This window comes from Epinephelus moara, chromosome 7 (genome assembly GCF_006386435.1).
Source record: "Epinephelus moara isolate mb chromosome 7, YSFRI_EMoa_1.0, whole genome shotgun sequence".
Lineage (NCBI taxonomy): Eukaryota > Metazoa > Chordata > Actinopteri > Perciformes > Serranidae > Epinephelus > Epinephelus moara.
This window is the reverse complement of record NC_065512.1, coordinates 24,138,033-24,165,208: the sequence shown is the minus strand read 5'-3', so window position 1 is coordinate 24,165,208 and position 27,176 is coordinate 24,138,033. Positions and strand designations below refer to the sequence as shown.

Genomic DNA, 27,176 nt, shown 5'->3' with positions numbered 1-27,176 from the left:
CTTACAGCCTTGATGATGGCTTGGCACACCAAGCTAAAGGTTAACAGGTAGATTGTATCACAAAAGATGGCAGAGCAATCCATCAGAATGTAGGAGTTTTTGAACTAGATCAACTGAGTGAGTATCCTTCAAATATTTTAGGTTGAGTATGAAAATCTAAAATAGAAAAAGAGGCAAATGTTTCAGCATATCGGTGACCACACAAACACTACTGTTGATATCACTGCACAAATAGCAGTTAATAAATGGATTGCTACAACAGGAATTATAATAACTTCATGCAAAGTTTTCCTACATGTATTTTTTTTACTCACTGATCTTGTCGCCAAAGTTGTAGATGCTTCCACTGGAGTCTGAGGGGAAGCTGTCGATGGAATCCGTGTCTGAAATTGTCTCTGAGATAGACAGGGGGCCGTCCTCACCCCCGACTACTGTGCTTCCGTGAGTCAGCTGGAGGAACACCTACACAGATAAAAACAAAAACATTAGCATCTGTGCGTGTCAAAGAGCCTATCAGTATATATAAACACCTTGTGATGATGCTTACATGTCAGTATGATCAACTTTAAGAGCACCAGCATATTCAAATGCAATTCAGCAGTTAAACCTGTTCACTATCTGTGTTATAAACCTGTGTTTTGTGTGTGGGTGTGTTTGAGCTCACCTCTTCTAGGGTGGTGTCAGATATGCCATAGCCCCCCAGCTGCAGGGCGTCCAGGTTGGAGTCCAGCGCGGTCAGGAGAGAGCGGTATGAGGAGGCGTTGGATGAGGTGAAGGGAGGCAGGGAGTAGACCAGGTCGCCGCCCTGGGCTTCTTTCAGACGTGCTTCCGGTATATGAGCTTGGATGAAGGCCTTCATCTCAGCATTGTCCATCGGCTCAGAGTCTAGGTTCTGCACCTGCAGATGGAAAAGTAGGAATAGATTATGACATGCTTTATTCTCAAGATTGCACAGATTTACTTTGCACAACTAGAAATCAGCTGCCAGTGGCTTAAAGGTATACTATGGAAGATTTTTCTGAAAAATACAGTGTACTGACTCATATAAAAGTTAGCCGCTAAATCATCACTTGTGACCCGCAACAAGTGTGTGGCGTTGTATCTGCAGAGACTCTGCCCTTTACCTGTATTGTCTTATTTTTCTTTTTGCTGCAGTCGGGGTGTTCATTAGTGTGTACCCACCGGCTGACCGATAAGGTCAGGACTTTAAAAAAGGTAGTCGCAGCACACATCCAAGACGGAGCTATGAAAATCACTGACACAATGTCGAAAGAACGCTAATATAGCAAGACAAAACGGCAAGCTGATAAAGTTTGAGGGGTTGGCTTTCGCTTTCACGTTCGCTGCCGAGCACTGAGGGAGAGGATGGGGATGAAAACGTACAGAGGTGGCTTGTGTCCTATCGGATAAGTATGTGGGTAGCTTAGTTAGCTTGGGTAGTATCGGCTTCTTCATAACAACAAATGTAACGTTCCTACAATAACGCAGTAGCTTGCAGTGTACATGCAAGTAGTATAGGGAGGAGGGGCCAAGCTGAGTGTTGTGACAATTCCTGCATAGTGTACCTTTAATATATATTTTCTTCTTTCTGTTTTTTTGGGACGTGTATGCTCTCCCCTTTCAACATCATCGAAAAGGGGTTTGATACAGCCCGAAACAGATGTAAGAAACAGCCAAAATACAGACCACAGGAAACTTTAGCTTTGACCAAAATATGCAACTGGCATATAGGACACAGTATGGGACTTTAATATTACACACTATTTTCCACAAGACATAAAAAAGAGCTTACAATTGCTGCTTTAGGAAAGCAGTTGAAGATATAGTATGCTGAAAAAAAGAGGGAGCCAGTTTGCAGCCGTCAGCAGAGCATTATTTGTGTGGGATTTAGCCCATTTAGCAGTTTCTCCAATATATCTGATACAAATCACACTATTGCAATATGTATTGTGCAACTCTAGTGTCCAATGTGGCAGAAATAAAACCTAGAATTTATTTACACATGAACAGGCCGGCTCCATTGGGAAAAGTTACTATTTATGCTGGCTGTGCATCGTCCAAGATGGGTCTTGTTGAAAGGAAGTCTGAGTAAAATGCGTAAGAGATATGTTATTTTGTCACTTCTAAGATAAAGCCTTTGGCCTACAGTCACCTAACATTCACTTATGCTAAAATGTTAGTGGGAAAACATTGATTTTTTTGTTTAAAAATTTCCTGAACATGATGGCTGAATGAGTGTGAGGATGAATACCTTCTTGGTGAGAGTGAGTTTGTAGCCCTGACCCAGCTTGTCCTTTAGGTGGAAGGGGGATCCACAGCATTTTAATCCTCCTCTCTCCAGGAAGGCGATGCGGTCACTCAGAACTTCAGCCTCATCCAGGTGGTGGGTGGACATGATGACAGTGCGATCTGACAGGACACACACACGTAAAACAATTTGAATTATTTGTGGATGCATTATGATACCATTCCCTGACCCATAACTAACTGAATACTGAGGAATGTTTTACATGAACATCCTGCGAGTCAATCAGTGAAATGCACATAGTGAGATGTTTACCATCACATTTATCTGAAAAACTTTGTAGGAGTTTCAGTTTTGAGAGGGGTGATAGAACAACAAAGAGGCAATATTTAGATGTCTTTTGGCAAAATTATTTTCCTAATATTCCTATTCTAAAGAGTACATGTTGGCCATTTAAGTGTAGCTGCTGACACACACTCTGAGTTGCCTTAAACCTGCATTCTTTCTAATGGCCAGCAGGGGGCAACTACACTTGTTGAAAAAAGGAATCCGATTGTTTCTAAGTCTTTGATAAAATAATTTGACTTTTCACTTGATTTGTTACCTCAGTGAACATTTTTTGAAATAGATTATGGTCTCATTTACTACTTTCAAGTCTTCCTCAACACAGCATGATGTTCATTTTGTAAATTATGGTCCCATCTAGACTAAAATAGACAATAAAGCAGGGTACGCTTCAGGGTGTGGCTATATTGTGTTTGATAATTTGCCAGCATGGCGTCCTGTCAATCAGGATAGAGGCATAGCAATGCTATCCTCCCCAGCTCCAATCTCTCATCTAATTGTGGTCACTTCCTGGTGACATCATGGTGGCTATGTCCATTCTTTTACAGTTTGTGCACACAAGCTACATCGTGCATACACAAATAATCAGAGAAACAGGCGACCAAACAGCAAGTGATGCATAAAGGTTTTTAAAAAAAAAAAACAGATTCCCCTTGCACCAAAGTCTAACATTAGAGGCAGGGCCAATTACACAGGATATTTTTCCACAGCTACAATTATATAGCATTCAGCCATCTCTCTGGCATTGTCGCTGCTACCCTGAGACATCCTACGAAAAAATACTTTTTCTTTTAGATTAATTATATGCTAGATTTAAAGTCAGAAGTCTGAGGAGGGGAAAGCCCTCAAGGGTCGGCTCCAGGTTCCTGCTCTAATACTCCTTTCCCTCTTAGGAGGGGGAGACGTCCTCAGTGGCAAACACTAAAGTTAGAGTTTGGATTGTCTGTGCCATATGAGTGTGTGCACTGCAGGATGTGAATTTTACTATTTTTAGGATTAGACTAATACTAAATAAAAAATGTGTCTTCTTCATAGTGGTCCAGGTTTGATAGGATGAACATGATGGAATGTAATTCATTGCACATTTACTGTGTGACTGTTGAATGCCACATTGGTTCTTCATGGAACCTCCTCACAGTGAATAGCTTCTAATGTTGCATACTGGTGGGCTGTTAAAATAGTAAGTACATAAACTTTATTTCTATACCACCTTTAAAAACCAGAGTTACAAGGTGCTTCACAGGTGCACATAAAATCATAAAATACAACAGGAAGTTCGGGGACAGTCAAAAACAAAACAAAACATAAAAGGACTACATAAAACCATTCAGGTAATAAGTTATAAAAATCACAGCCAACACGGGCGTGTTTTTAAAGTCTTTTAAAAAAGAGACACAGACTCGGCTGATTTGACCTGATGCTGTTCCACAGAAGTATGAACCCCCTTTTTCTTAAGCCTCTACTTTTGAAACTGTTCACAAAATTTGGTTTGATGTCTTGGTGCAGAATAAGAAATTACAAGATCATGAATATATAGCAGAGACAAACCATGGGGGGTTTAAAAAGTAATCAACAAAATCAGGAAACTGAATTCTAAAACAAATAGGGAATCAATGTAATTCAGTCAGCGCTGGTGAGATATGCTCTCTGCATAGTGTTTGTCAGAAGCCTTGCTGCTGCATTATGCACCAACTGTAGATGGGTAATTGCCACATGATTGAGGTAAGTACATAATGAACTGCAGTAGTCAAGGTGAGAAGATATTTAGGTGTGGAAAAAGTTGCTTGACTATGTTTTTGGGAGGCGCTGCTTTGACTGTCAATATTTCTGATTTGTATGAATATATCTGAACTTCTAGATTTCTCGCTGAATATTTTAAGCTTGTGGTTAAAGGGCATCTCGTCCAGAGGTATTTAGTTAAAATTCAAAGAGGTCCAGTTACTAAAATTTCTTTCTATCAGAGGTCAGAACCTCAGAATGTCTTAAGTGTGTCTATCCCTACGTCTGTCAAATAGAATCAATGTACATTTCCATGTGACTTCAACCAGTGGTTCCCAACCGGTCCATCCCTGGGGTCCAGATTTCTCCTTAGTCATTCGTTCAAGGTCCACACAGTTTAATACATTTAGCGTCATTCTGGCGTTTAGCCATATCGTCATGCTAGCTTGCTGTCTCTGTTAAGTAGCTGTCCATTAATCACTCACTCTTCAGCAGAAAACAGTATTTCAAAATAAAAGCTCCGTGCCAGAAATTCACTGTACTTAAAAATAAAGTGTGTTTTTTACAAAACTGACATGTTTCAGAGTCACTTGTGGTCCATTCAAAATGGACCTGCGACCGACTTTTGGACTGTTGGAAAACCACTAATTTAAATAATATTGTCAATTTTCACATATTGACATACTGAACTAGTATAGAAAACAAATAGCTTTATTTCCCATAAATAAAATTAGTCCTAACAAAATGAACTTATGGCCTACATTCAACTTAATGAAAACAAGACAAAATGCTTTGAATAAAATAAAAAGAAATTTTAAAAATGCCTCTTTTAGAAAAAAGGGAAAACAGAGCTTTAAGCAGCCCCCTGTCATTTATCTATTTATGTTTGGAATTTTTTTGTTGTTGCTTTTTTATATTTTCCCTTCCTTCTTTCCTAGAGAGAGAGATGGGCCTATGGCTGCCCTGCCAATAGTTTACATCTTGGCTTACATGGAGTTAGTGACGTTTTCTTGTACATGTGTAGGTACTCACAGGTAATGTTCATTGCAGAGAAAGCTGACTCACAGCTGTAAGTTGATCCAAACATGATCATGGTGTGTAATGCTATTTTGGTTATACCAGGGAAAACTGTCGCAGACACAGTCTGTAGCCATGAAGTAGCAGGTCATTTGCTTCATGCTGTCATCTCTCTCACATCTGTCTCACGCTTTCGGTCTCTCTAAAAATCTATGTGGTAAGTAATCAATTTGCTGTATTAAATGAATTAGCTGCACCCAAAACCATGCTTTGTGAAGGTTATCATTTACTCTCATTCAGTCCGGGTCCACAGGTACCACATTTGGCAATGCCTGACATATGTCTTTAATGGCAGCAAGGCTGCACAACTGAACAAAATCGGGCCAAGTATCGTGCCTTGTGGGACCCCATGGGACATAAATGGAGAGAATACATTGCTTGTTTGGTTCTGTTCTTTTTTTCTTCTTCCTCTGCTATTTCTTTGTTCCTCTTATTATCATCATAACTATAATTAGTGGTGACAGCAGTAGAAATAGTAATAATAGCAGCAGTCGTAGCTATAGATTGGAGTTTAATGGAGAGTTTGTAAAATCAAATTAACAGGAATGCTTTTTTGATGTTCACTGTGTGTGTGTCTGAGAGACTTACTTTTCTTGTGCTGGATAACAATGTCCCAGATGTGGCGTCTTGAGCAGGGGTCGACTCCTGTGGTGGGTTCATCCAAAACCACCAAGCGGGAGCCCCCTATGAAGGCGATGGAGATTGACAGCTTGCGCCTCATGCCGCCTGACAGGGTGCCCACCCGCTTGTGTCTGTGAACATACATGCCTGTCTCCTCTAGGATCCTGGTAGGGAAGTCAATTAAAAGCATTTAGCATGGAGCTCATGTTAACATACTTTTTCTGCACATTACAACCCAGTTTCTGAGTTATACTTCCATCAGTTACCCAGCGGGGGTTTCTGAGCTACAGGAACCAGGAGAGGTACAGTTTCTTGCCTTTAAGTTCAGGCTTATTACTGCTCCTCTTGTCCCTCCAGAAATAGTGTCATGATGCAACTGGGGGTTCAACCCATATCTTAATGATGCCATGGAATGAAAAATGATTTCTCCAATACTTGCTCCCGTAAGCTTATCCAAGAGGGCGCAAAGGAACAAAAAGATATTAAAATAAAATATTATTGAATTCTTCTGGAAAATGTGAACTTGAAACAGAGAAGAAATATTGTTCCAAATTTGTCCGAGCAAGCCCAGGGAGCAACAGCGTTCTCAGCCAGCATTTAATGGCTGTATAAGTGTTTGATACATTTCACAGTTCTTTAGATGCTAAACTGGAGACTTATTTCAAGCACAACAACTATTTTGTCCTCCTTACATCAAGGCCTATATATACCTGTAAATTACAGCAAGTATAGCCATAAAATCTGTTTTACTATAACTGCATCTAATTAGTACATGCAGTCTTTTTTAATTATCCTGAGTTTAACAAGTCACTGGTGTTGAGCATTGGCTACTATTCACTGTTCAACTCTTATAGCCCCTATCCATTTTTCCTTTCTACTGGTGGATAATGCCATGAGCCGAACAACAGACACCTTTTCATTATGTCTTTTAACAAAGCAGGTTATAAAATATATCAAATAGCACTGCTACATCATGCAGAACCCCTGACAACATCTTCAAGACACAGTGCATTATGACTCAATGCATTATGATATGGAGCACGCTCCCTTTACTGGATGATTGGTCACTTACGTGCGGACTTGTTCACGCAGTTCCTTGTGTGACCAGTGTGGTGCCTTGATCTGGCCATACAGCAGCAGGTGCTCCTTGGCGGTCATGTGGTCAAACAGGACGTCATATTGCATGCACACCCCCAGCTCTCTGCGAATGTCTTCAATGTTACTCTGCATGTCTCTGCCGTACACCTCGATGGAGCCAGATGATGGGGCGAAAAGGCCAGTCAGGAGAGACCTAAGCACAAAGCATGATTTATGCATAAGTTAATTCTGATGTATTTTCATGTAGAATTATTTATGATTATCTTCGAGTATTTTTTTTTTGTTATTTCATGTTTCATAATTAGGAAAAAGTTAATATTCAAATATATAATCAGCCAGTTTTTCCAAGTATTTTTGCTCATATTTGCTACCTAACACAATAAATGTTGAAAATGCCCTTTGTTTTTGTCCCATTAGCTTTATTTCGTACTTTCTCTTTGGCACTTTCCTGTTAAATTATGATTTGTTGGTCCCTGGAATATTGTAGGACTTGAGATCCCCTCTTAGTTTAGGTTGTTTTTAACATTGCTGAATCTTATTCTGCTGATGCACTCATCGTGCGTTGCTCTGTATAAGAGCATCAGCAGAATTAGTCACATTTAAAATGTAAATGTAAGTGCTCCAGTTGATGAAGACCTGTCAGGCTAATCTCTACCACGGTGCATTTGCTGTGCCAGATTTGGACAAAACAATTTCCCTGTCAGCAGCAGACCCTTTTAGAGGGTCTGCTGATTAAAGGGATGCACAAATCAAATTTAAAAGACACCTCATACAGTATATGAATGGTCAAAATGCATTTTGTGTTCATTTAAGGACATGCTGATACAGTAAAAAAAACAAAAACACACATACATGGTGGTGGTCTTGCCGGCTCCATTGTGACCAAGCAGAGAGGTGACGTGGCCCTCGTAGAAGGCTACATTAAGGTTTTCAATAGCTACTCGGTCACCATATATCTTGCTAAGGCCGTGGAGGGCAACGCCCACTGGGAGCTCTGAGAAATCCTCGCCGGTCTGAGAGGAAAGAGTGTTCTGGCCTGAGAGAAACATAAAGACAGAAGCAACCTGTAAATCAAACTCAAAGTGGACAGGAGTTAAATGAAGAGTGAGGGGGAAAAAATAAATATAGTGAGGTGTCGGGGTTAGGAAAAAAATTACACAAAAGGAAAGACATCATGTTCTGACTTCACAACACCACACCGGAGGAGACAGCATTGCTTATTGTTATTTGCCACAAGATAGAACAAGAACAGTATTTTTTTCCCCTGTACCTTTTTCCTTGTCGTCAGAGAAGACAGGCTGGTTTTTCTGCATGATGTTTGAGAAGAGGAGTCCTCTGCCTACGTTACTCTTTGACTTAACGCAGCAGCACAGGTCAGCCCAGAAGGAGGCTTTGAAGGGGAAGTACCAAGGGGCAGGGATGCCATACTTTCCTGAAGGGCAAAATAAAAAAGACTTCTCATTATTACGAGACACACTATTTAGAAATACATTTACCAAGCAATTAATAAACTACTGTGCTTTGTGCTTTATCTCCAAAAGCAGAAGGGGAGCCAGAGCCTTCAGCTAACAGGCTCCTCTTCTGTGGAACCATCTCCCAGTTTTGGTCCATGTAATAGAAACTGCTTGGTCACCAACTCACCCCCCTCCCTGACCTCAGCATTTATCAGTGAGTATAAGTATCTGACATCTCCTGTGTTCAGGGCTCACTCTTTGCACTCAGCTCATTCTTGACTGTTGTAAGCCCATCTGCAGATGCTGAATTAAACGTACAGAAAGACAAGTTTCTGGCTCGATGTGTTTTGTCTAATAGAAAGTGCCATCACATCCGGGAGGCAGACACTGTCCCCACGTTTAAGAGTAGACTTAAGACCTTCCATTTTGATGAAGCTTATAGTCAGGGCTGGCTCAGGCTTTCCTTGGACCAGCCCCTAATTAGGCTGATATAGGCCTTGTCTGCAGGGGGACTTCCTGTAACACCCCTTCTCTCCTTCTGTCTCTTTCTTCATTTGCGAACATTCATGTCCTGTTACTGCATATCACTAACTCGGCTTCATCTCCAGAGCTCTCAGCCTCTCCCTGCTGTCAGGGCCCAAAGACAGAGGGATGGCATATGCTGTAAAGCCCTCTGAGGCATATGTGATTTGTGATATTAGGCTTTATGAATAAAATTGAATTGGAAAAATTGAATTGATTTGCTTTGCTTCATCTGTTACCATCATCATCAGTAAGAGTATACAACAAGTTCATCATAAATGTGAAACAAAATGTATTACTAAGAGTAATCTCTAAAGAGTAATCCCTCAATTAAAAACATTAGCACAGAATGCTAGCGTTATGGTGTGATACTAGTGCAATGCTAATATTAGTATGCTTATGCTAATATTGTTATGTTAATGCTAATGCTGCCTTTAAGCTTTAAGAACAGCTGATCTGACAAAGAAAACTGAGTACATTGTTAGACTAGCAAAAGTAAAATTCAGCAAAGTAAAGCTAAGCCTAGCAAAGTGTGTCTGATGTCCTAAAATTAATACAGACCAACTACTACACTAATAGGGTCCCTAAGCAGTCCTGGAGTAGCATAAATTAACACATTATAAACACTGGATTTGGATATGGTGACAAATGAAGAGTCAATTTATTTGTTCACTCATGGTTTGATTTAATGATTTAATGCCTTGCAGTAATTCCTTTAATCAATGTTGGATTTTAATTTTCTCTAATCTTTCATTGGGAGGTCTTTTTGTCTTTCCTTGTTTTGTCTGAATGTAAAAGGGGAAAATAACTGTCACAGTCTTAGTGGAAAGAAGAAAAAATCTCTGTTTTGAAATAACTGACTTGACCTTTTGTGCTTTGTAATCATAGTGAGTATATGTATGCAAAACAGAGCATGGCCTGGATGGGTCTATAACACTGGATTTGTAAATGGTTGTTAGAGACTCCATCTCTGTCACTGCCAGGCTAATGGCCAAGAGCTTATTTGAAATTGCCCGTGTTGGTATTAGAGCTGAGGGGGGGTGGGTTGTGGTGGTGGTGCTGGAGTGGGTGTGGATGTGAATTTGTAAAATTTTGTCCCCCTCTCCATAATCCCTAATGGCTGACCTGATGAGAGCTATTGTGCTTTTCATACATTTACTTGTACAACAAATAAGAATAAAAACGTCTTCGATAAACCTTCCATTAGAATTAAGTGGATGAATGTCCACCACGACCAATCTGATGTCACACTTTACCTGGGAATACCATGCGGATGTAAGCCCCGATGATGAAGTAGAGGATGGAGTCGATGAGCATCAGCCAGCAGAGCCAACCAAACGAAGCTGTGTCTCCAGACATGGGCGAAGTGTATGAATTGCTCCAGTGAATGCCTGAAGAAGCCAACAGAGGATTTAATTTGCTTCCCACTGACTAAAGCAGCTTGTGTCAAAAAGATCTTGTTTGATGCAAGTCAGATGTCTACATGCGCGTACCTTCTCCTTGGGCCTCATACCGGGAGATGTATTGACTAGCATAACTGAAACAGGTCGGGGAAAACAAACTCTGCAGGAACATGAGAGACAAATTAGACAGGATACAAGAACAAAGCAGCAAAAAAAGAACATCAAAAAAACATATCTCCTGCTTTTAGGCAATGCCTCTCTGTACAGTAATTCCTCTCTTCTGTGCTCTTGACAACTTTGTGTCCTATGTAGCGATAAACTTCAAAAGCCTTTCTCAACGTGATGTGCAGAGTTTTGTTCAAGGCAAAAAGAAATGCTTTAGATGTATGCAGCGATGTTACATCTGACCTCCAATTAATAATCGTATCAGACAGCAAGCACTAAAATAAAAAAATAAATAACTGAGGTATACAGTACAGAAAATGTGCACAATTTATGCAAGCATAAAAAGGGAAGAAAACTGTGCTTTGCATACAGAAACATTTGTAAACTGTCAGTTTACCCTCCACTGCATTGCTACTTGTACGTCAGAATGAAAAATAAAATAAAACCTCACAATGAAAAACAACTGGAGGCAAAAGCCGATGTTTACTCAGACTATTTCATAAAGTAACTGCCTTTTTTGAGGCTGCACTAATATATTTTGAATCATAATGGCAGTAAAATTGTTTTCTATGATGGATTGAGTAAATAACATTTTGGAATAAAATGAAATGGCATTATATCTTCCTCCACCTTCCTTATCTCTTCATTCAATTCTCTCTATCTTCCAGAGCAAATAACAATATTTGCTGTTTTAAGTTATAACCCATATCATGGTACTGGTACTAGTTTAATATACATGAGTCATGACAGAGGGGGTTCAGAGGTTCCTCACCAGGGCGCTCTTCTCGGAGAAGGTCAAATTTGTCTCCATGGCCATGACCACAATGAAGGGGAAGAAGCAGAGGATGTAGAGGAGGCTGCCACTCAGGGCGGCGATGTAGGTCTTGTCAAAGAAGGAGCTGACCAGGTAACTGAAGGACAGGATGCTCAAACCGTAGTCGCACAGGTACAAGAAAAGGAGGAAGCCGTCACTGTTGGGCAGAATGTTGCCATATTTCAGCACCAGCGTGAGGATGAAGATGGTCATCAACAAGTAGGAGGCGCACTCCAGGAACCAGGCGAAGAAGTGGCTGAGCGGGTTGACTCCCATCATTTTCATGTACTGTGGGAAAAGCATGAAAAGCAAGTGAAGGGACGACAGAGATGTCAGTAAACAATACAGGTTTGGTGTTTGCTTGCCAGTGGTGCTTATACATCTTTACAGCAGAGAATAAATCTGGAGGTACGAGGGGAGGAAAAGTTCACATTTGTTGTTGTATTCAAAACTGAGAGAGGAAGGCTCTACTTATCACAGTGTGAACTGTTCATCAGAAACATTTTGTATTTGTCTGTAGGGCTGTAACGGTATGTGTACTTGTCCCGAATCTTTTGGCACAGGACATTCAGTTCGGTATTTGAAATTTGTTCAGTAGGGCCTGTGTCCCAAACAGTTGAAACAGTCTATTTATCTCTAGTAGTGTTCACACATAAAGAACAGAAATTCTGGAGCACAACTTTCCCCAGAAAGTCTTGAAAGCACCCTAGTTGCTGTCTATCAGCTGTAGCGTGCTGGTCGGCCCCATAACCCCAGTTAGTCAAGCTCAATCGACAACGATTTGTCTCTAAATATACACCGAGACTGTTCAACTGAAGTTGGTTATATCTGTGGAAACACTTCATACATTACCTTTAGGACAGCATCCCACAGGTACAAGTTAATTAGTGAAACAATACAAAAACAGACTGGACTGTGAGTCCCTCTCCCCAAAGCACTCAGGCAGCCTCCCACTGCAGATTTGGACCTTGCCAAAGTAATAACGAATGCTATGGAGTGTTTAACACTGCAGATATGTGACCAAACTTGTATATAGGCTACTTTAAATTAAGTCCTGGAGAATATTAAATAAAGTAAATAAAAAACTTTTTTAATATTTTTTGCACTTTAAGCACCCTTCTTTTTGTGCACAGATGTTCTAAATAAAAACATTGTTTTGCATTGATCTCAGCCTGTGAACCTTTCCTGTGGCTGTCCAGCCCATTGTATTGGTGTGCGGGTATCTCCTCTGCTGTCCTTTCACAGTATTTAAGTGCCTCAACTGTTACATTAAGAGTTATGGCTAATGAGTCACATGGATGTTTATATTCTTCAAAGTAAATGAAAAAATATATATATACTTTCTGCTTTTGCTTCTACTTTTTCCCCCTGCTGTACTGACAACACACCAAACTGTGACACCAAAACCAAGGTACATCTGTGAATTTTGTGTGCCATTACAGCCCTATTTGTCAATCAATGTGAGCATATCTAATTACTTTTTGGAATCAAAAACAAAACAAAATGGACAGGATCATTACAGGGCATTTCAAAAAAGAAAGAATTAAGGTTCAGTGCAAATACAGTGACAGGTCTTATCATTTTTCAAGTGAAAAAAACAAACCCTACCTCATGCAGCCTCAGCTCTCTCTCGTGCACCAGCTTCTTCACAAAATCAGCCACAAACAGCACCCAGGCTATCATGAGCATGAGTGGGAAGACAAAAGAGATGGCCTCCAGGTACCTGGGGAATACAGAGATGCCAACTGTCAGTCAAATTTCCAGAAAACCTAACGTCCAATCACTGTCAACAACAGCACATGAAAAGGCCTATCATTCAGTAACTGGCTTGACAGAGAGACAGAGATGCAGAGTGCAGGAGCGATATCAGGGGAGGGTTTGGGGATTGTTGACAGCTGTGCTCTGATCCTCTTATTATTTACGCAAAATAAATGCCTCTCTTTTTTTTTTTTTTTTTTTTTTTTGACCTAATCATATCTGCAGCATGCTACATAGGAATTTAGTGCTTGCTGTTTTTGATACTACGCAGCTATATTTCAAAGCTTGTATCAGAAATTGAGTTGCTGAGTAATAAATCAGAATGATGGAGAGGCGAAGCTCATCATATCTTATAGTTGGCCAGAAGGCAGCCAGCCAGGGACCCGATGGTCCTGCTTAGATGAGAGATATCAGCACTTGAGGGCAAGCACAAATATAGGCATTACAGTCAAGCATGATTTATTAGAAACAATGTAGTGTATCGATGCACAAGTTAATGCACGTGTATTGAATTGGATACTTCAGAGATGAGTGGTGTTCCTGAAAAGTCTAAAGGGTGTTTGAGTGTATGCGTGTATGGTCTTCAAAAACGAATGCACAACAATAGTGAATATTCATGCACATGGTGCGGTGCCCATTATAATGTGGAGGTTCCTGTGAATGACTACTTACTGTCAATCCCAAGTGGCAAATGAATAATGAGAGAGCATGCATTATTCCACTTCAATGCCTGTATTTCCCCTCAGGGACACTATGGATCCTTTCAAGTTTCTATGCAGGCATCCCTACTGTTCGCACTGTATGTATGTGTGCCTGTTTGCATGCATGCTTGTGAATGTGAACCCATGCGTTCAATGGACTCACTCATCTCGGTAGTAGCAGGGATAGGGGAAGGGCTGCAGCTGGACGGCTGGATCTGTGACTTTCTGTCCGGTCTGGGTCTCAATGATTGCCCGGTCAATGTTCTCCTGCAGGTAGACAAAGCCCCGGTTGTAGCGTAGTGTCTGCTTGGACCAGATGTGGTTCTCCTTGACATAATAGGGGTTCCGGACTCTGTCAGTACGCATGACGTTGTCCATGTGCATGCGGATGGTGTAGCTGACTTTGGGAGGGAGGGAAGATGTGGAGGAGGAAGACCTGGCGTGACGCTTCCTGGATGTGCCCTCGTCTTTGGGAAGCTTGAAGATGACACCTTGGAGACAGATTGCATCATCTTACTACACACACTTTATACGTGAGGACAAACTTCAAAGACTAGACTAGCTTGCCCTAGATGAACTGTTCCAGAGTCAGATCTCCTGTAAGCATCCTCACCTCAACTCATTATCAACAGTGAGGGCCCCTTTAAGGAAGCACCAGAGATTACAATAATGTAAATGAGTATATGTTTGATGAGGTGGATGCTTAATGTACCTTTGAAGCTGCCAGCCTCTGTCACAGGCTAGACTTATGAAACCCTGTTGTTATCTAATGTCAGAAATCACTGCAGGCCGAGGATGCATACTGCACTGCCCAAATGAACCTTGAGGAGAGAATGAGTCTCCCTGTTTCACATAAAGCTTGTCCTTTATACCCAATATTTACTCACTTGCATAGAGATCACGGTTTTTGGCAAGATCCTGAGCTTCGGCGTTCATCTGGTCGGCAGTGTCGTAGCCACGGTAACGGTCAAACTTGATGCAGGAGGAGAGGTTCACCATCAGGGTGGACAAGGTTGTGATCTGATCCATTATGTGTTTGTTTTTCTCCAGCATGATGGTCATGTTAGCTTTTGTGGAGGGGGGGGGGGGCACACATTTAGAATTTACAACTTCATATTTGACAGCTCTAAATCTAAATTACAATAATGGCATTTGTTGTGTCTGTTTTAATGACATGCCCGTTATGCTGTATGTTACCTAAGATAGAAATATGCTCTGACAAAACAAGGTAATCTAATTAAACACCTGTGTGTCAAAGTCAGATCTTGTGGGAAAAAACATGACTGACATGTATAATCACATCAAGGAAAGACGCCCCAAGAAATTCATGTAAAAATGAGTGTAACGCTTCCTGTAAACCTAAGGAGCAGTCCTATTTTCTGATAGCATGGATATTTTACAGGCAATAAGTGAGGGAGGAATAAAAAAGGTAAGCCTGGTATCTGCAGCTTACAAAAGTAAGACCTTCAAATGCTCACTCACAGAAGTTGCTGAGCGTCTCCTTCATTCTGCCGACATTGATGTCTGTCTGCATCTCAATGAAATTCTGAACAAAGGAATTGCCGAGGGAATTCTGACAGGAGGGGAGGAGGAGAGTGGGAGAGACGAAGCACAACATCAAGATTCGGCTGCTGAAACTCGTCGCAGACCACTGTAAAGTTTATCTTCAGAATTTTAGACGACAGTGAGCCAGCTAGGATAATTAGATACACAGGGATTTTCCATACCTGCAGCATTGGCAATGTGTGGCCGAGTATTTCGGCCGAGTTCATGATGTAGTTGGAGGAGTCGATCCACTCCTTGGAGTACTTCCTCAGATTTGCAAACACCTGCAAGGTGGCATTGGCCTGGGCAAGGAGAGGACAAGGACGAGAACTTGTGAAATGGCTGGGTATCAGCAAGATTTCATCACCTGCTGTGTGTGTGTGCGCGAGTGTGTGTGTTGCAGTCTGTGCAGGCAGCAGTATACTAAAAAACAAAGACAAACTTGCTCAAAATAGAACTACAATAGAAAGCGCTGGTGCATACAAATATGTGGAAACCCCCTGCAACACTGTGTTTCTTGTTTACTACATGCCAGCCAGGGGGGCATAAAGACTACACAGGTAGCTATCACCTAAAAGAGGTAGAAATAGAAGTGACAAAAACGTCACAGGAGTCACAGTCAGAGTAGGGATTTCTTAGGCTTTAGAACATTAAGTTTATAAAGGTGATAAGGGTGCTAAATCCGAGACAAGCTGGCTGTGACATGTTTGAGTATGCACTGTATACCTTCTCCATTATGGCCCTGGTGATGGGTGTGTCAGGGGTGTACAGAATTTGTCCCATTAGCATTGGTTTGAGGAAGGCCCAGGCGATGGCTCCTCCCGTGGTATTGACCATGTCAAGGTACATGTTCATACAAAACGGAGCTACACAAGGACAGAGGAGAGAAGAGCTGTTAGATGTACCGTAATCACAAGGGTGATATGTTTCAGTTGTCCAGCAAACAAGTTTGATATTTAGTCATCGTGTTAAAATATTTATACAGCTGGTGTTATTTGATATTTTTCTCACTGTCACCAAATCCCATTTAAAGACTATCAATGGATATATCCGCCTTAAAGCTTTCTAATCTCCCTGTAGAACTCATCCCAGAGCCCATCCATCCCTAAGACTACTGTATAATCATTAAGAATGGTCACAAATACATAGTTCCAACAATACAGGATGGTAGGATCAGTTGATTTTTTAGTTTGGGTTTTTTAATGGGATTTGTTGATTATAAGAAGAATAGAATATCACCATCAGCATTATCCTTTAATCCTCATTGCTTTATGAATTATGAAGTGAGCAAAGTAAACTCTACTGGAAGTGTCCACACATATCTAAACTCAATTTAGGGCAAATAATTAGAGGGGTAGGTTATGCTACACTGTTACTGCCAACTTTGTGATGTAGGCTATGAACACAAAAAGGACCACATCCCCGTAAAGCAAGTTAACATTCACACAGTAGATATCTCTTTTTGATTGTGAATATGTGGCAATACTTATCATGAATGCTTTTTATAGAAAAGGAATCTCATGAAAAACACTGACTACCAAGATCAAATACACAGTCAAGATCAGTGACAGCACTGACAACAAAATCCATTTAGCAAAAGCCCCAAATCTGTCCTCCTCTGAACTTACAGGCAGTTTTTGGAATCTTGAATCTCTCGATCATCTCCTCCCTCTGCTGGTCAAGGAAGGAAGAGTTTGAATCCGGCATGGTGGGGAGTTTGGAGATTCCAAGCAGAGCCACAATACCTTTGCTGCACAACGCTCGAGATAGGGTGACAAATGTAGCTCTAGTCGAGATGGTGTCATGGTGTCCTTTCACCATCTGGGGAAAAACACAGATTGAAACTTTTAACAGGTGAAACATACCAAGTCTTCAAGTCAAGGAGGACAAAATACTCACATTTCGCGTGTTTATTTGACGCACAAAGCCTTCATCAGAGCACTGCAAACGTCTAAGTGTTTGTTTATTATTCTGAATTCAGTGAAACTTTTACCACTTTCTGATTTTCATGTATTTCAGAATGACAATTTGCAAATATCAGCTGGCATTTCTTATCTTTGTTCCTGCACTGCACACTTTTTAACTATTTTATTTCACACTGTCTTTAGGGGCCGTGTTTGTTTTTTATTGACAGTGTCTGCCATAGCAGTTTTATTGTGAGGATGTTTTTTAGTGTTTGGTGTCTGTCTTTAGTGATAATGTCTTATCAGGGTGATATTTATTTTTTATATTTTGCACCTGAGATCCCTGAGAAACGCTCTCTCATTCTGCTCTGCACACAAACGTATAGCAAAATAACAATGAAGCTGAATTGAACTGAACTTTTTGTCATGTAAAGGGAAATACATACAAAAAAAAAACATTTTAAACAAGCCTGAGCAAAACACTGTGATGTTGCCCACACCAGTTTTGTGTGTTTGGTACATTCACAGGAATATTTTTGAGCACTGACGCATTTACGTTCCTCATTATTCTGTATATATTTTTGGTTTACTGATAACACAAACACAGACACACACATGAAAAAAAAATGGGTAAGGCGCAGCACAGTAGTAAGGACAACATACCCGGTCGAATTCGTGTTCATCAGGCAGGTTGAGGTCCTGGATGGAGACCATGTAGTTTCGAAGCTGACCGATAGCAGGAAGAATCATGTCCATCATGTCAATTATAACCTCAGCCATCTTGATCATCACTCCCACGAGGCTCTGTATTTCCTCAGACAGCACCATCTGAAAGACAGAAAACAACATTCAAACGTGTTTCTATAGTTTTAACTTTATAACTATGACTTCTCCTTTTTCTTTCTTCTCCAGTCTTTAAATCCAACGTGTGCATTTGACTTTTTATTTCCAATGATCATATTTCACATTTTATTTTTTAGCATACTGCAGCATTTGGTGTATTTCACCCCTCTGTCCTTGTCATCATTTTATTGTTTTTTCAGTCTAGACTGAAATAATTTGGTTGTCTCAGTCAAGGCAGCAAGATAAATAAAAGCAAGAATATTAGCTTACACATTGGGCAGCCACAAATGTCAATTACTTTGGAGGCTATTACTAACCACAGCCAATCTTTGTTGGACAAATAGTTTTATTATTTCAATTGTGCACACATTTGGAGTAGAGCTACATGTACAGGCAACATTGCTTCTATAAAATTCAGCAAAGCCCCTAAAGATGTCTTTCCAACACTGACCATGAGATCTGCAGACATCAGTCTCAGTTATCCATGTCCTGAAACTATACACTGTCTTATATTAACCAATACCAGGTAGTAAACAAGTAAAATGCTCTGTGAAACTGTGTTATGTCAAATGATAATCTGCAACGGACAAACATGCCAGTGATCAATATAGCTTGTATGGGCTGCAGTTTATCCCTTCCTGTGTCTGCTACTTACTTGTAAAATTAACCATCAACTTACTTTTGCCCACATGAGGTCAGCAGAAACAAGCTCTAAACAACACTGGCATATTATCACCTTAAAGCTAATAAGGCAAACCTGTTGGCAAACACTGACTTTGTTAAACATCCAGCGGGCACAGGGCAACATTATTATTTATTTAGAGCCTGTGTCTTAAACCAGAAAATGTAAATCTAATAACCTTTTTGTTCTGGTATGGCCCTCACCTACTCATCAGGGAAATATCAGCCTCTTGAGTACCTAAATGCTATATTACATACACCACAGACAGTTTTTGATAGCTTTTTCCCTGAAAACTGCCAGCTACTTCTATAAACCACACTTACGAGAGCGTGTAATGAAATAAAACAGTAAAGTAGCAGGTGGTAAAACCAAAACAATTAGCTCAAACATGCTAAAAAGCTTCACAGAACTCAGTCATTTGATCCATTGTTATCATAAAATTGAGACACTTTTAAGACTGGATCCTTAATGTAAGTCATTATAATGTAAAGATCAGGACAGCACTCCCACCTGAATTTTTATTACTGCTACATATATTAATATTGGTGGCAACATTAAAAATTCTAATGGGAGTGCTATATTTATTTTTACAATAAAAATACCGACTAGAGCAGTTTTAAATAGAGCTGGGAATCAACCAATCAGTAGTAAAGGTTTAAAAAATTGTTTTAAGTCCTTCCAACACAAGTTCGCAACTTGAAAAGTTATGTATAAATGTATGAAACAAACGCAGCTACTTAAAGGCAAACTACACCCATTTTCAAAATGTATAAATTTTATTCCAGTGGTCTAAGACAGTCCAAAAAATCTTAGTTAATATCAACAACTTTCTCCCAAATGCAGAAACTAGAGAGCTAAAGCTTAAATTTATGATGTCATACAGTATAAAGTCTGGAGCTGCTCCATTGACATAGTTCTAGATGAGACTGAGAGCACCCAGAGAAATGTTCTGAGTATATGGGCACATTTTCTTCAGAACTGAGAACACTACAATAGAGTAAAGCTCATTTGGGTATAAAAAAAGAAAACAAAGGTTCTGTGGGTTGACAAAATCAGGCTCCTATTCACTGTCTATGGAGCAGCATCAGACTTTCTGTGAGACTTACTTCTCTGGTTTCTGGCTTTGAGAGAGAGTCTGAGATGAGAGGGATGACAAGCTGAACTCGGCCAATTTAATTAGGATTCAAAAAAGAGCAATTGAATCCTACAAACACCTAAAAACAAGTGACCCCAACTCCTACCACTGCAAAGCTCTCATTTGCCAAGAGGAGAACACAGAGAGGAGTCCTCTCAGCCAGCTGGTCCTGAGGCTCACCTCCTCTAACAGCACAAGGCCTCAGGACAACCCTCACACAATCCAGCCCAAACAAATTACAGCTAAAGAAAAGAAAACTACATCAACTATTGGACAACTACCACAACACTCCAGAACAAACTTTAGTGCTATTTGGCCCTGAAGTACACGATGGCAAACTATCTGACCGCTGTGACAGATCAGAAAGTGAGAAAGATACTGACTATGTACAGACTCAGTGATCACAGCCTGGACATAGAGATGGCAGACACAGGCAGACCTGGCTGCCTGGAGAAGACAGGCTGTGTCAGAGTTAAGAGTTGCAACTATAGCATGACTATTGCTGTGTTGAAAAGACTCCCCACCAGGAAGGTTGGAGAACGTGTGTAGCTGCTTTTAAATCTATAAGTGAAAGAATTTGAGTTTTTTAATCAAAAAGCTTGTCAAAAATCCAAATTAGGACAATTTAAATAAAAACTCGGCATGAAAATTACCTAAATTATCTTGTTACGGTTTAACAAAGAAAATGACGCACTTGAAATAGGAATGAGGCCTATTAAAGAAACCTGTCAGTATGCTTTTTGAAATGACTGTATCTAGGTAACTAGATTAGTTTTTGGGATGAATGTTTTCTCAGATCAAATGGAGAAAACATCAGCTATGAAATAAATGTTTTACAATGTGTGAGGGAGGCAGAGCTTTGTCTAGGGAACAAACATTTTCTTGTACAAAAGCATTTCTCTCCATCTCACATGTTCCTCAAACAAACATGCCGATGCATCAAACTTGTTTTCCGACTGCCCGACAGAAACGGTTTCTTTGGCCATTCAGCCGTGACTGAAAAAATCACCACTTTCTCACATTTTCTGGTATGTTTTACAACTAAAGAAAAAAAAAACATTCGCTTTTGAAGAATACGTTATTTTTCTTTGGACAAAAGACTCAATCTGAATACAGCCTTACTCTGTAGATGAGTTTCTCCACGTTGAGATGGCGAGCCATCAGCAGTGAGAAGGTGTACCACTGCTCGACAGACATGGAGCAGAAGGTCGTTAGGATGACCACATCTGTCGCTTTCATTTCCAAGGCTGCTGTGGAGTTGCAATGGCGAAGGTTGACCAACCATGATAGAATCTGCTCAAAAACATTAAGAGAGTATGTCTATAATTAACACTGGCAACAGAAGCACAGGAAAACATGCATCGTGCATAGAACTACAGACATATGATCTGTACTCTAATCGTGCATTACATCACTGATACTAGATTCCTGCTTTCAAGCTGTTCGCTTGAGGTTCGCCTGTTTGCCTTTATATGGTATATTGGCTTCTGAATCTCTGTGCCACTGTGGCATTTTGAAACCAGGTGGATTTGATTTCTCCTCCAGTTAGTGAACACAACATGTATTACGTTGAGACACATCAGTCATGCTGCTCTGAATGCTTGGCAAGAATGGTGTGTAATTAAGCATACATGCTGAGACAATGGTTAAGATTTGGAACAGTAAAACAGTGAAAAGACAGGTGTTATCCAGACAACTCTTTTTAAAGTTGGCAATCATGGACATGTGTGTGTTACAAGTGACCTATGGCTAAGTCCCGCCCTCAAATGCGATGAGCCAATCACAGTGCATATAGCCATTTATACACTCAGACATTCTCTGCCTGGACGTCCATTGAAATGCATTACAGAAAATCAGTTTTGTTCGGTTTTATGAGCTTTTTTGGAGATTTGAAGTTTAAAAATGGTCAAACAGTGTGCAAGAGGTACATGCAACTCTGACACAAAGTATCCTGAGAGGCTGGATGACGAGGTGTATTTTTTACACTTTAAACCACATCTCAACCGAGAAAAGTGTCTCCTTTGGATAAAGTTGTGTGGTAACGTTAGACCACAACATCAACTCAACGTGAATAAGATTAACAATGATGTCTACATCTGTTCTAAGGTAAGTCAACATTGTGTTTGAGGCAACATATTGTCACTTTGCTGGAAAGAAATATAAAGTTATCTTTAACATCTCTAGCTAACGTTAGCTAAAGTTAGCCTAACGTTAGCTCCTAGCTGCGTTGTTCATCATGTCACCTTGTTTGCTGGGAGTTCATTAGCCTATTTTGTTCTAGTTTTTGTACTTTGGTGATTGTACATCATTGTTAGCTGTTGTCCATAGGGCTCTAGTTAAGCTAACGTTAACTTCTTCTAGCTTCATTAACTTATCTGTAATCGCAGAGATAACAAAGGTTGGCAAACATTATGCTGAATGATTCAGTGTAAATACTGTAGCACCAAATTAACGGAGAGACACTCAAAACCTTAACTTCAGTGGCACTTTAACTTGTTGTCTTTGATGGTGACGGCAACGAGATGCAGTTCACAAGCATACACTGGGACATTTTGGCTTGTAATTTAAGATTTTCATTGACCTTCTCACAGGGGCGTCGTTTCAGCAAAAGCTAAGGTATGGCAATATGACATGACGTCACAGAGCTACTGATGATGGAGTTTCAAAAATATATATATAAATCTTCACTTTGATCTTTGACCTGTCAGAAGTACATACTATGCTATTGAACATGCTATTTCGGCGCATATTTCAGCACCATGGACAGCGAGTGGACGTTAAATTATCATTAGTCATGTGTTTAACTTCACAGAAAATAAATTAATTACAAGCTCATTTCTAGAAGATAACCAAGGGGCCCGGTGTTGGAGTGTCTCCAGAGACCGAAAATACAAGCTTAACATGCCGACATGAAGAAAAAACCCCACATACAATCAGACAGGCTTCAAGACATCATTTAGACAGGCTGTCTACAGCAGCAGAGCAAAATGCTATTACAACACATACATACCGTATTTTTCCAAATAGTAGCCCGGGCGTTTATTTCACAAAATCGATTTTTGACCCCAGGCGTTTAAAAGAACCAGGGGCTATTTGCTCAAGGCTTTTTTTTTTTTTTGCACCGACCTGCACCAGGCCGTTATTTGGTTACAGTTCCTGTCCAGTATGTTTTTAGTGCAAAAATACTGTATAATGTAGGGGTAAGTTCGTGTACAAAAATCTCTAAACATTTAGAGTGGGTCATTTTTTTCGTGTACACATGTACACGGGTTTCACCACTGGATGGTGCTATTGCATTATACCAGTAAAGCCCCAGTTATCCGAATACCAACCGGACGGGCCATTTAACCAACAGTTACAGGCCACCACACCGAAATATCGCCATCCCGACGGTCCGCCATCCCGAATTCTGGTCCCTGAGTCCTGACAGTAATCTATGGCGAGCCTGTAGAAGCTGTATTCCCCATCCATGTCAGCGATTTTCACCGGGGACGCACGTGAGTAATTGAGGCTGACATTACCTGTTTTTCAGCGAACTCTTCTGGTAATTTTGTTAAAAGGCATGGCATATAGGTCCACAGTAACTTATTATTATTATTATTATTATTATTATTATTATTATTGGATCTTATAAGAGTGGGCTACAATGAGTACCGGGCCATCAAATCACAGCATCCGTGGTGAGAGGACACAGAATTGTGTGCGCTTTTACGCACGTGGGTGTAGGTGATCACGGATATTTGATGTGGGAAAGATGTAGCCAGATGTATTACCTGTTTTAGATTTCCCTGGCTGTCTGTCTGTCCGTCCATCCGTCCGTCCATCCGTAGCACGAATGAGGAAATAATCGCCCGGGCGTTTAATCGGACCGGTGTTTAATATGCAAAATGGGGTCAAACCCCCGGCGGCTATTAGGTGCCGGGCAGCTATTTGGAAATATACGGTAACTCACATAACTCATAACTCGCGGAGGAGCAAAGTGGCAAACAATTTGATTCAATAACACTCGTATTCACTAACACTCATACCGATGAGCATGTTATTGACCTATTTAAGTGCAATACAATGAAAACAACCAGCCAGTGCGCCTCGAGTTTTTTTCTCCCGATTCCAAGGTATGGCAGCTGCCATACCTCGCCATACCTAAATGACGCCTATGCCTTCTCAACAGAAAAAATGATGAATATATCCCTCCAATGCGTAGTTTAGGCCCTTTTGGTTACTTCTCAATGACATCTGATCGTTATGTCCCCAAAAATCATCAATTGCCTCCTGCAAAATGCCGTGTACTGTGACACCTGCCATAGCGCCAGTCACTGAATGTTGATAATTTGTCCGAGTGAGTGGAGGGGGGCGTGGCTTAGCCATAGGGCAATTCAAGAGACATGTATCAATAGCACGGGTCAACTACTGTACAATCACATGTCGTGCTGTACTTTTTTAGACAGTAATGTGTTCCCACCGTCTGACAAACCTTTTAAATGATTTTCTTTGCACTTTTCGGAGACTAATCTGAAGCATATGAGCGAAGACTTTAAGAGGACCACCTCTTATTCCACTGAGTCATGTCTGCTCTGCAGAAATGGTCCATGTACAGCAACAGTGTAGAGAGTGATTTTAACTTAAGCTTTCAATTCAGTATCCATTGTACTGTAAAGGCAACAGTTTTTTCTCGCTGATTGAAACCGTATCAAATAAAACAAGACTGCTTTACGAAATGCAACTAATGTGTCATTAGCTGAAGTTTACAAGGTTATCCTCCGATGAAACACATTACATTTACTGTAAGCTGCACCATGTAGCACCAGCCTGAGGCAAAGTATATAGGCTACAGAGGCCTAATGAAAAACTAATTAAATACAATAATGCAAATCCACATTACGTGCTAGTTATTAAAGGGTAATAGGGCAGAGGTTTGAGGGTATAGACGTATGTCTATTGAAGAGGATACAATAAGTAATAAGGTACACTGGCTCACCTCTAAGTTGTTGTTTGGCAGTGTGGTTGCCATCAAGAGGTGGAGAGTAGCTGGATCAAAATTCATGCGTTGTTGAACTTCCATGATGAAGGCTTCTTTATCCCTCAGCATTTCACCGACCGTCACCACTCCTGGGGAATAAAGTGATAAAAAAAGAGCAAGTTATTTATATTTATGTGACCAGTACATCTATTTTCACTTCTATAGGTGTGGAAACTCCACAAAGAACAGAATTACCAACAATTACCGACTGCATTTCCTGCCAAAGAATAGGTGGAACGGCTGCCTTAGGGTGTGTTCAAATTTAGCGTCCTTTTTTCCATTGCCAAAACCTGTTTTATAACAGATCTGGCAGAGAGGTCACCTTCAGAAGCTGAAAAAGTACAGCTCTGAATGACATTAAGTGTTTTCTCAGCCAGTCAGTCACAATGGATGAGACGCTGGCTTCATGTTCGCTAAAGCAACAATCATTAACGAAGTGACAGCGAAGAAATTGGCCACTCTATTAAGTTATTATTGATCGATAACCCTGCAAAAAACAAAGTGGAGGCATCAGACAAGAGAGGGCGACAGGTGAGCTCAAATGAGCAGTCTGTTGCTATGGAAACAAGGTTTGTGATCTTGTTTTTCTACTGATAGCACGCCATGCATCGGCCTTTTAATAGACCGTTTCATAAACATTCTTAAGGGGTCCCTTTGTATTTCATATAGGAATGTTTGTTAATGCAGTAACTGAGAGGGAAACTATAAAAGAAGGAAAGGACATGATGTCATTGACGGCATTCAATTTTGCATCGGAGCCAGACTTTGGTGCCAGTTCTACTGAAGTCAATGGGGCGGGCACGGCAAATGGCACTATAACCCAACATTTCACCTTTGACTTAAAAATCTTTCCACCAGATTAAAAAACATACATTATGTGATGTTGACTGACTTGTTTTATCTAAATATGTGCGTTCGTTTTCTTTTTTATTGGTCTCCAAACAGATCATGGCTCTGTCCAGCAGCTGCATAAAGCTCAACTCAAGTCTGTGTTTGCTCCAACACTGCTATCGCTACCTTCTGTTAGCAGTTACATGTATTTGGTTATCAATAACTAACCAAACTTAAAACTGGTAATTATATTTAAGGAGGAGGGCTAATGTTTGATAATCATTCCTGTTACTGTCAGGAGGTGGCGCTATTCGCCACATTATTATAAATCTGGAGCCAGTTGAACAAAACACCTTCAATTTTCTCCTTAAGTTTGACACTTGAGACTTTATTTTTCCTAAGCTGAGGGACTTACTTAAGCATGTTGCACAGAATCCCTCACAAGGTTTCCTAGTTAATAAAAAATGTTAAGGCATTTACTGCATTGAAAGAGATTTGACAGTGGTAAAATACTACAGTTAGCCATGTGTTTGATTGTGCTCAAGCTTGTGACACATAAAGTCTTATGTGCAATGATTTAACTAACTTTAAGGGATTCCTTAAGTATAAGACCAAAATAAGGAGAAAACTATAATAACTTAAGTGAAGACCTTAAGGAAATCTGAAGGAAAAGACATATTGTGCAATAAGAAAGCTTTAACATGGACTTTAAGGAAAATCTTAACTTAAGGTGTTTAATGCAACCGGCCCCTGGACCCTCAGTACTTAACAGTACTTCTTACTGTGTTTATCAGTGAATAAAGTTAGTATTTGCACTTTGTTTAGCTAACGTTAGCTAGCATTACCTGTATTATGAACCATAAACATTGGTAAGCAATAATCCCTGTGAAGGTGTAAAAGAAACAGACAGGGGTTTGTTGTGTTGGTGAGTGATAGCAAATATTACAACCTCTCAAGCTTAATCATTGTCATGACTTACATATGTGCTAGATAATTATTGAAATATGATGAATGGAGTGCAAATGTACGGTCACTGATAACATGTTGCACCTGCCCCGTTTGTTTATGTATCATGATGTAAAGTTTGCTATCTGGGACCAAACAGGGGCCTGAGACTGAGCCATGATCTGTTTGGACATGAATAACAAGAAAAACAAACACGCATATTTAGTTAAAAATGTCAGTCAACATCACATAATGTGTGTTTTTTGATCCAGTGGAAGGGTTTCTCAGTCAAAGTTGAAACAACAAAGATATGATGGGTTATAGTGTGATTTACTGTGCCCGCCACACT

At 40.4% G+C, this 27,176-nt stretch overlaps 1 protein-coding gene across 2 annotated transcripts in view; it reads right to left on the bottom strand.

The window, feature by feature from the left end:
- abca12 (ATP-binding cassette, sub-family A (ABC1), member 12) overlaps nucleotides 1-27,176 on the bottom strand; it is a 95,949-nt gene that overhangs the window by 24,495 nt on the left and 44,278 nt on the right. For both annotated transcript variants that reach the window (XM_050048514.1, XM_050048515.1), the window contains 20 exons: nucleotides 25,010-25,140; nucleotides 21,154-21,324; nucleotides 18,035-18,199; nucleotides 17,096-17,288; nucleotides 16,194-16,333; nucleotides 15,650-15,769; nucleotides 15,405-15,495; nucleotides 14,810-14,989; nucleotides 14,086-14,413; nucleotides 13,072-13,186; nucleotides 11,422-11,751; nucleotides 10,575-10,644; nucleotides 10,338-10,472; nucleotides 8,376-8,537; nucleotides 7,958-8,141; nucleotides 7,080-7,298; nucleotides 5,975-6,171; nucleotides 2,252-2,409; nucleotides 665-898; nucleotides 315-462 (listed from right to left, as the gene is read on the bottom strand). In XM_050048514.1, coding sequence (XP_049904471.1) covers nucleotides 315-462; nucleotides 665-898; nucleotides 2,252-2,409; nucleotides 5,975-6,171; nucleotides 7,080-7,298; nucleotides 7,958-8,141; nucleotides 8,376-8,537; nucleotides 10,338-10,472; nucleotides 10,575-10,644; nucleotides 11,422-11,751; nucleotides 13,072-13,186; nucleotides 14,086-14,413; nucleotides 14,810-14,989; nucleotides 15,405-15,495; nucleotides 15,650-15,769; nucleotides 16,194-16,333; nucleotides 17,096-17,288; nucleotides 18,035-18,199; nucleotides 21,154-21,324; nucleotides 25,010-25,140 — 3,471 coding nt within the window. The remainder of the gene's footprint in view (nucleotides 1-314; nucleotides 463-664; nucleotides 899-2,251; nucleotides 2,410-5,974; nucleotides 6,172-7,079; nucleotides 7,299-7,957; nucleotides 8,142-8,375; nucleotides 8,538-10,337; nucleotides 10,473-10,574; nucleotides 10,645-11,421; nucleotides 11,752-13,071; nucleotides 13,187-14,085; nucleotides 14,414-14,809; nucleotides 14,990-15,404; nucleotides 15,496-15,649; nucleotides 15,770-16,193; nucleotides 16,334-17,095; nucleotides 17,289-18,034; nucleotides 18,200-21,153; nucleotides 21,325-25,009; nucleotides 25,141-27,176) is intronic.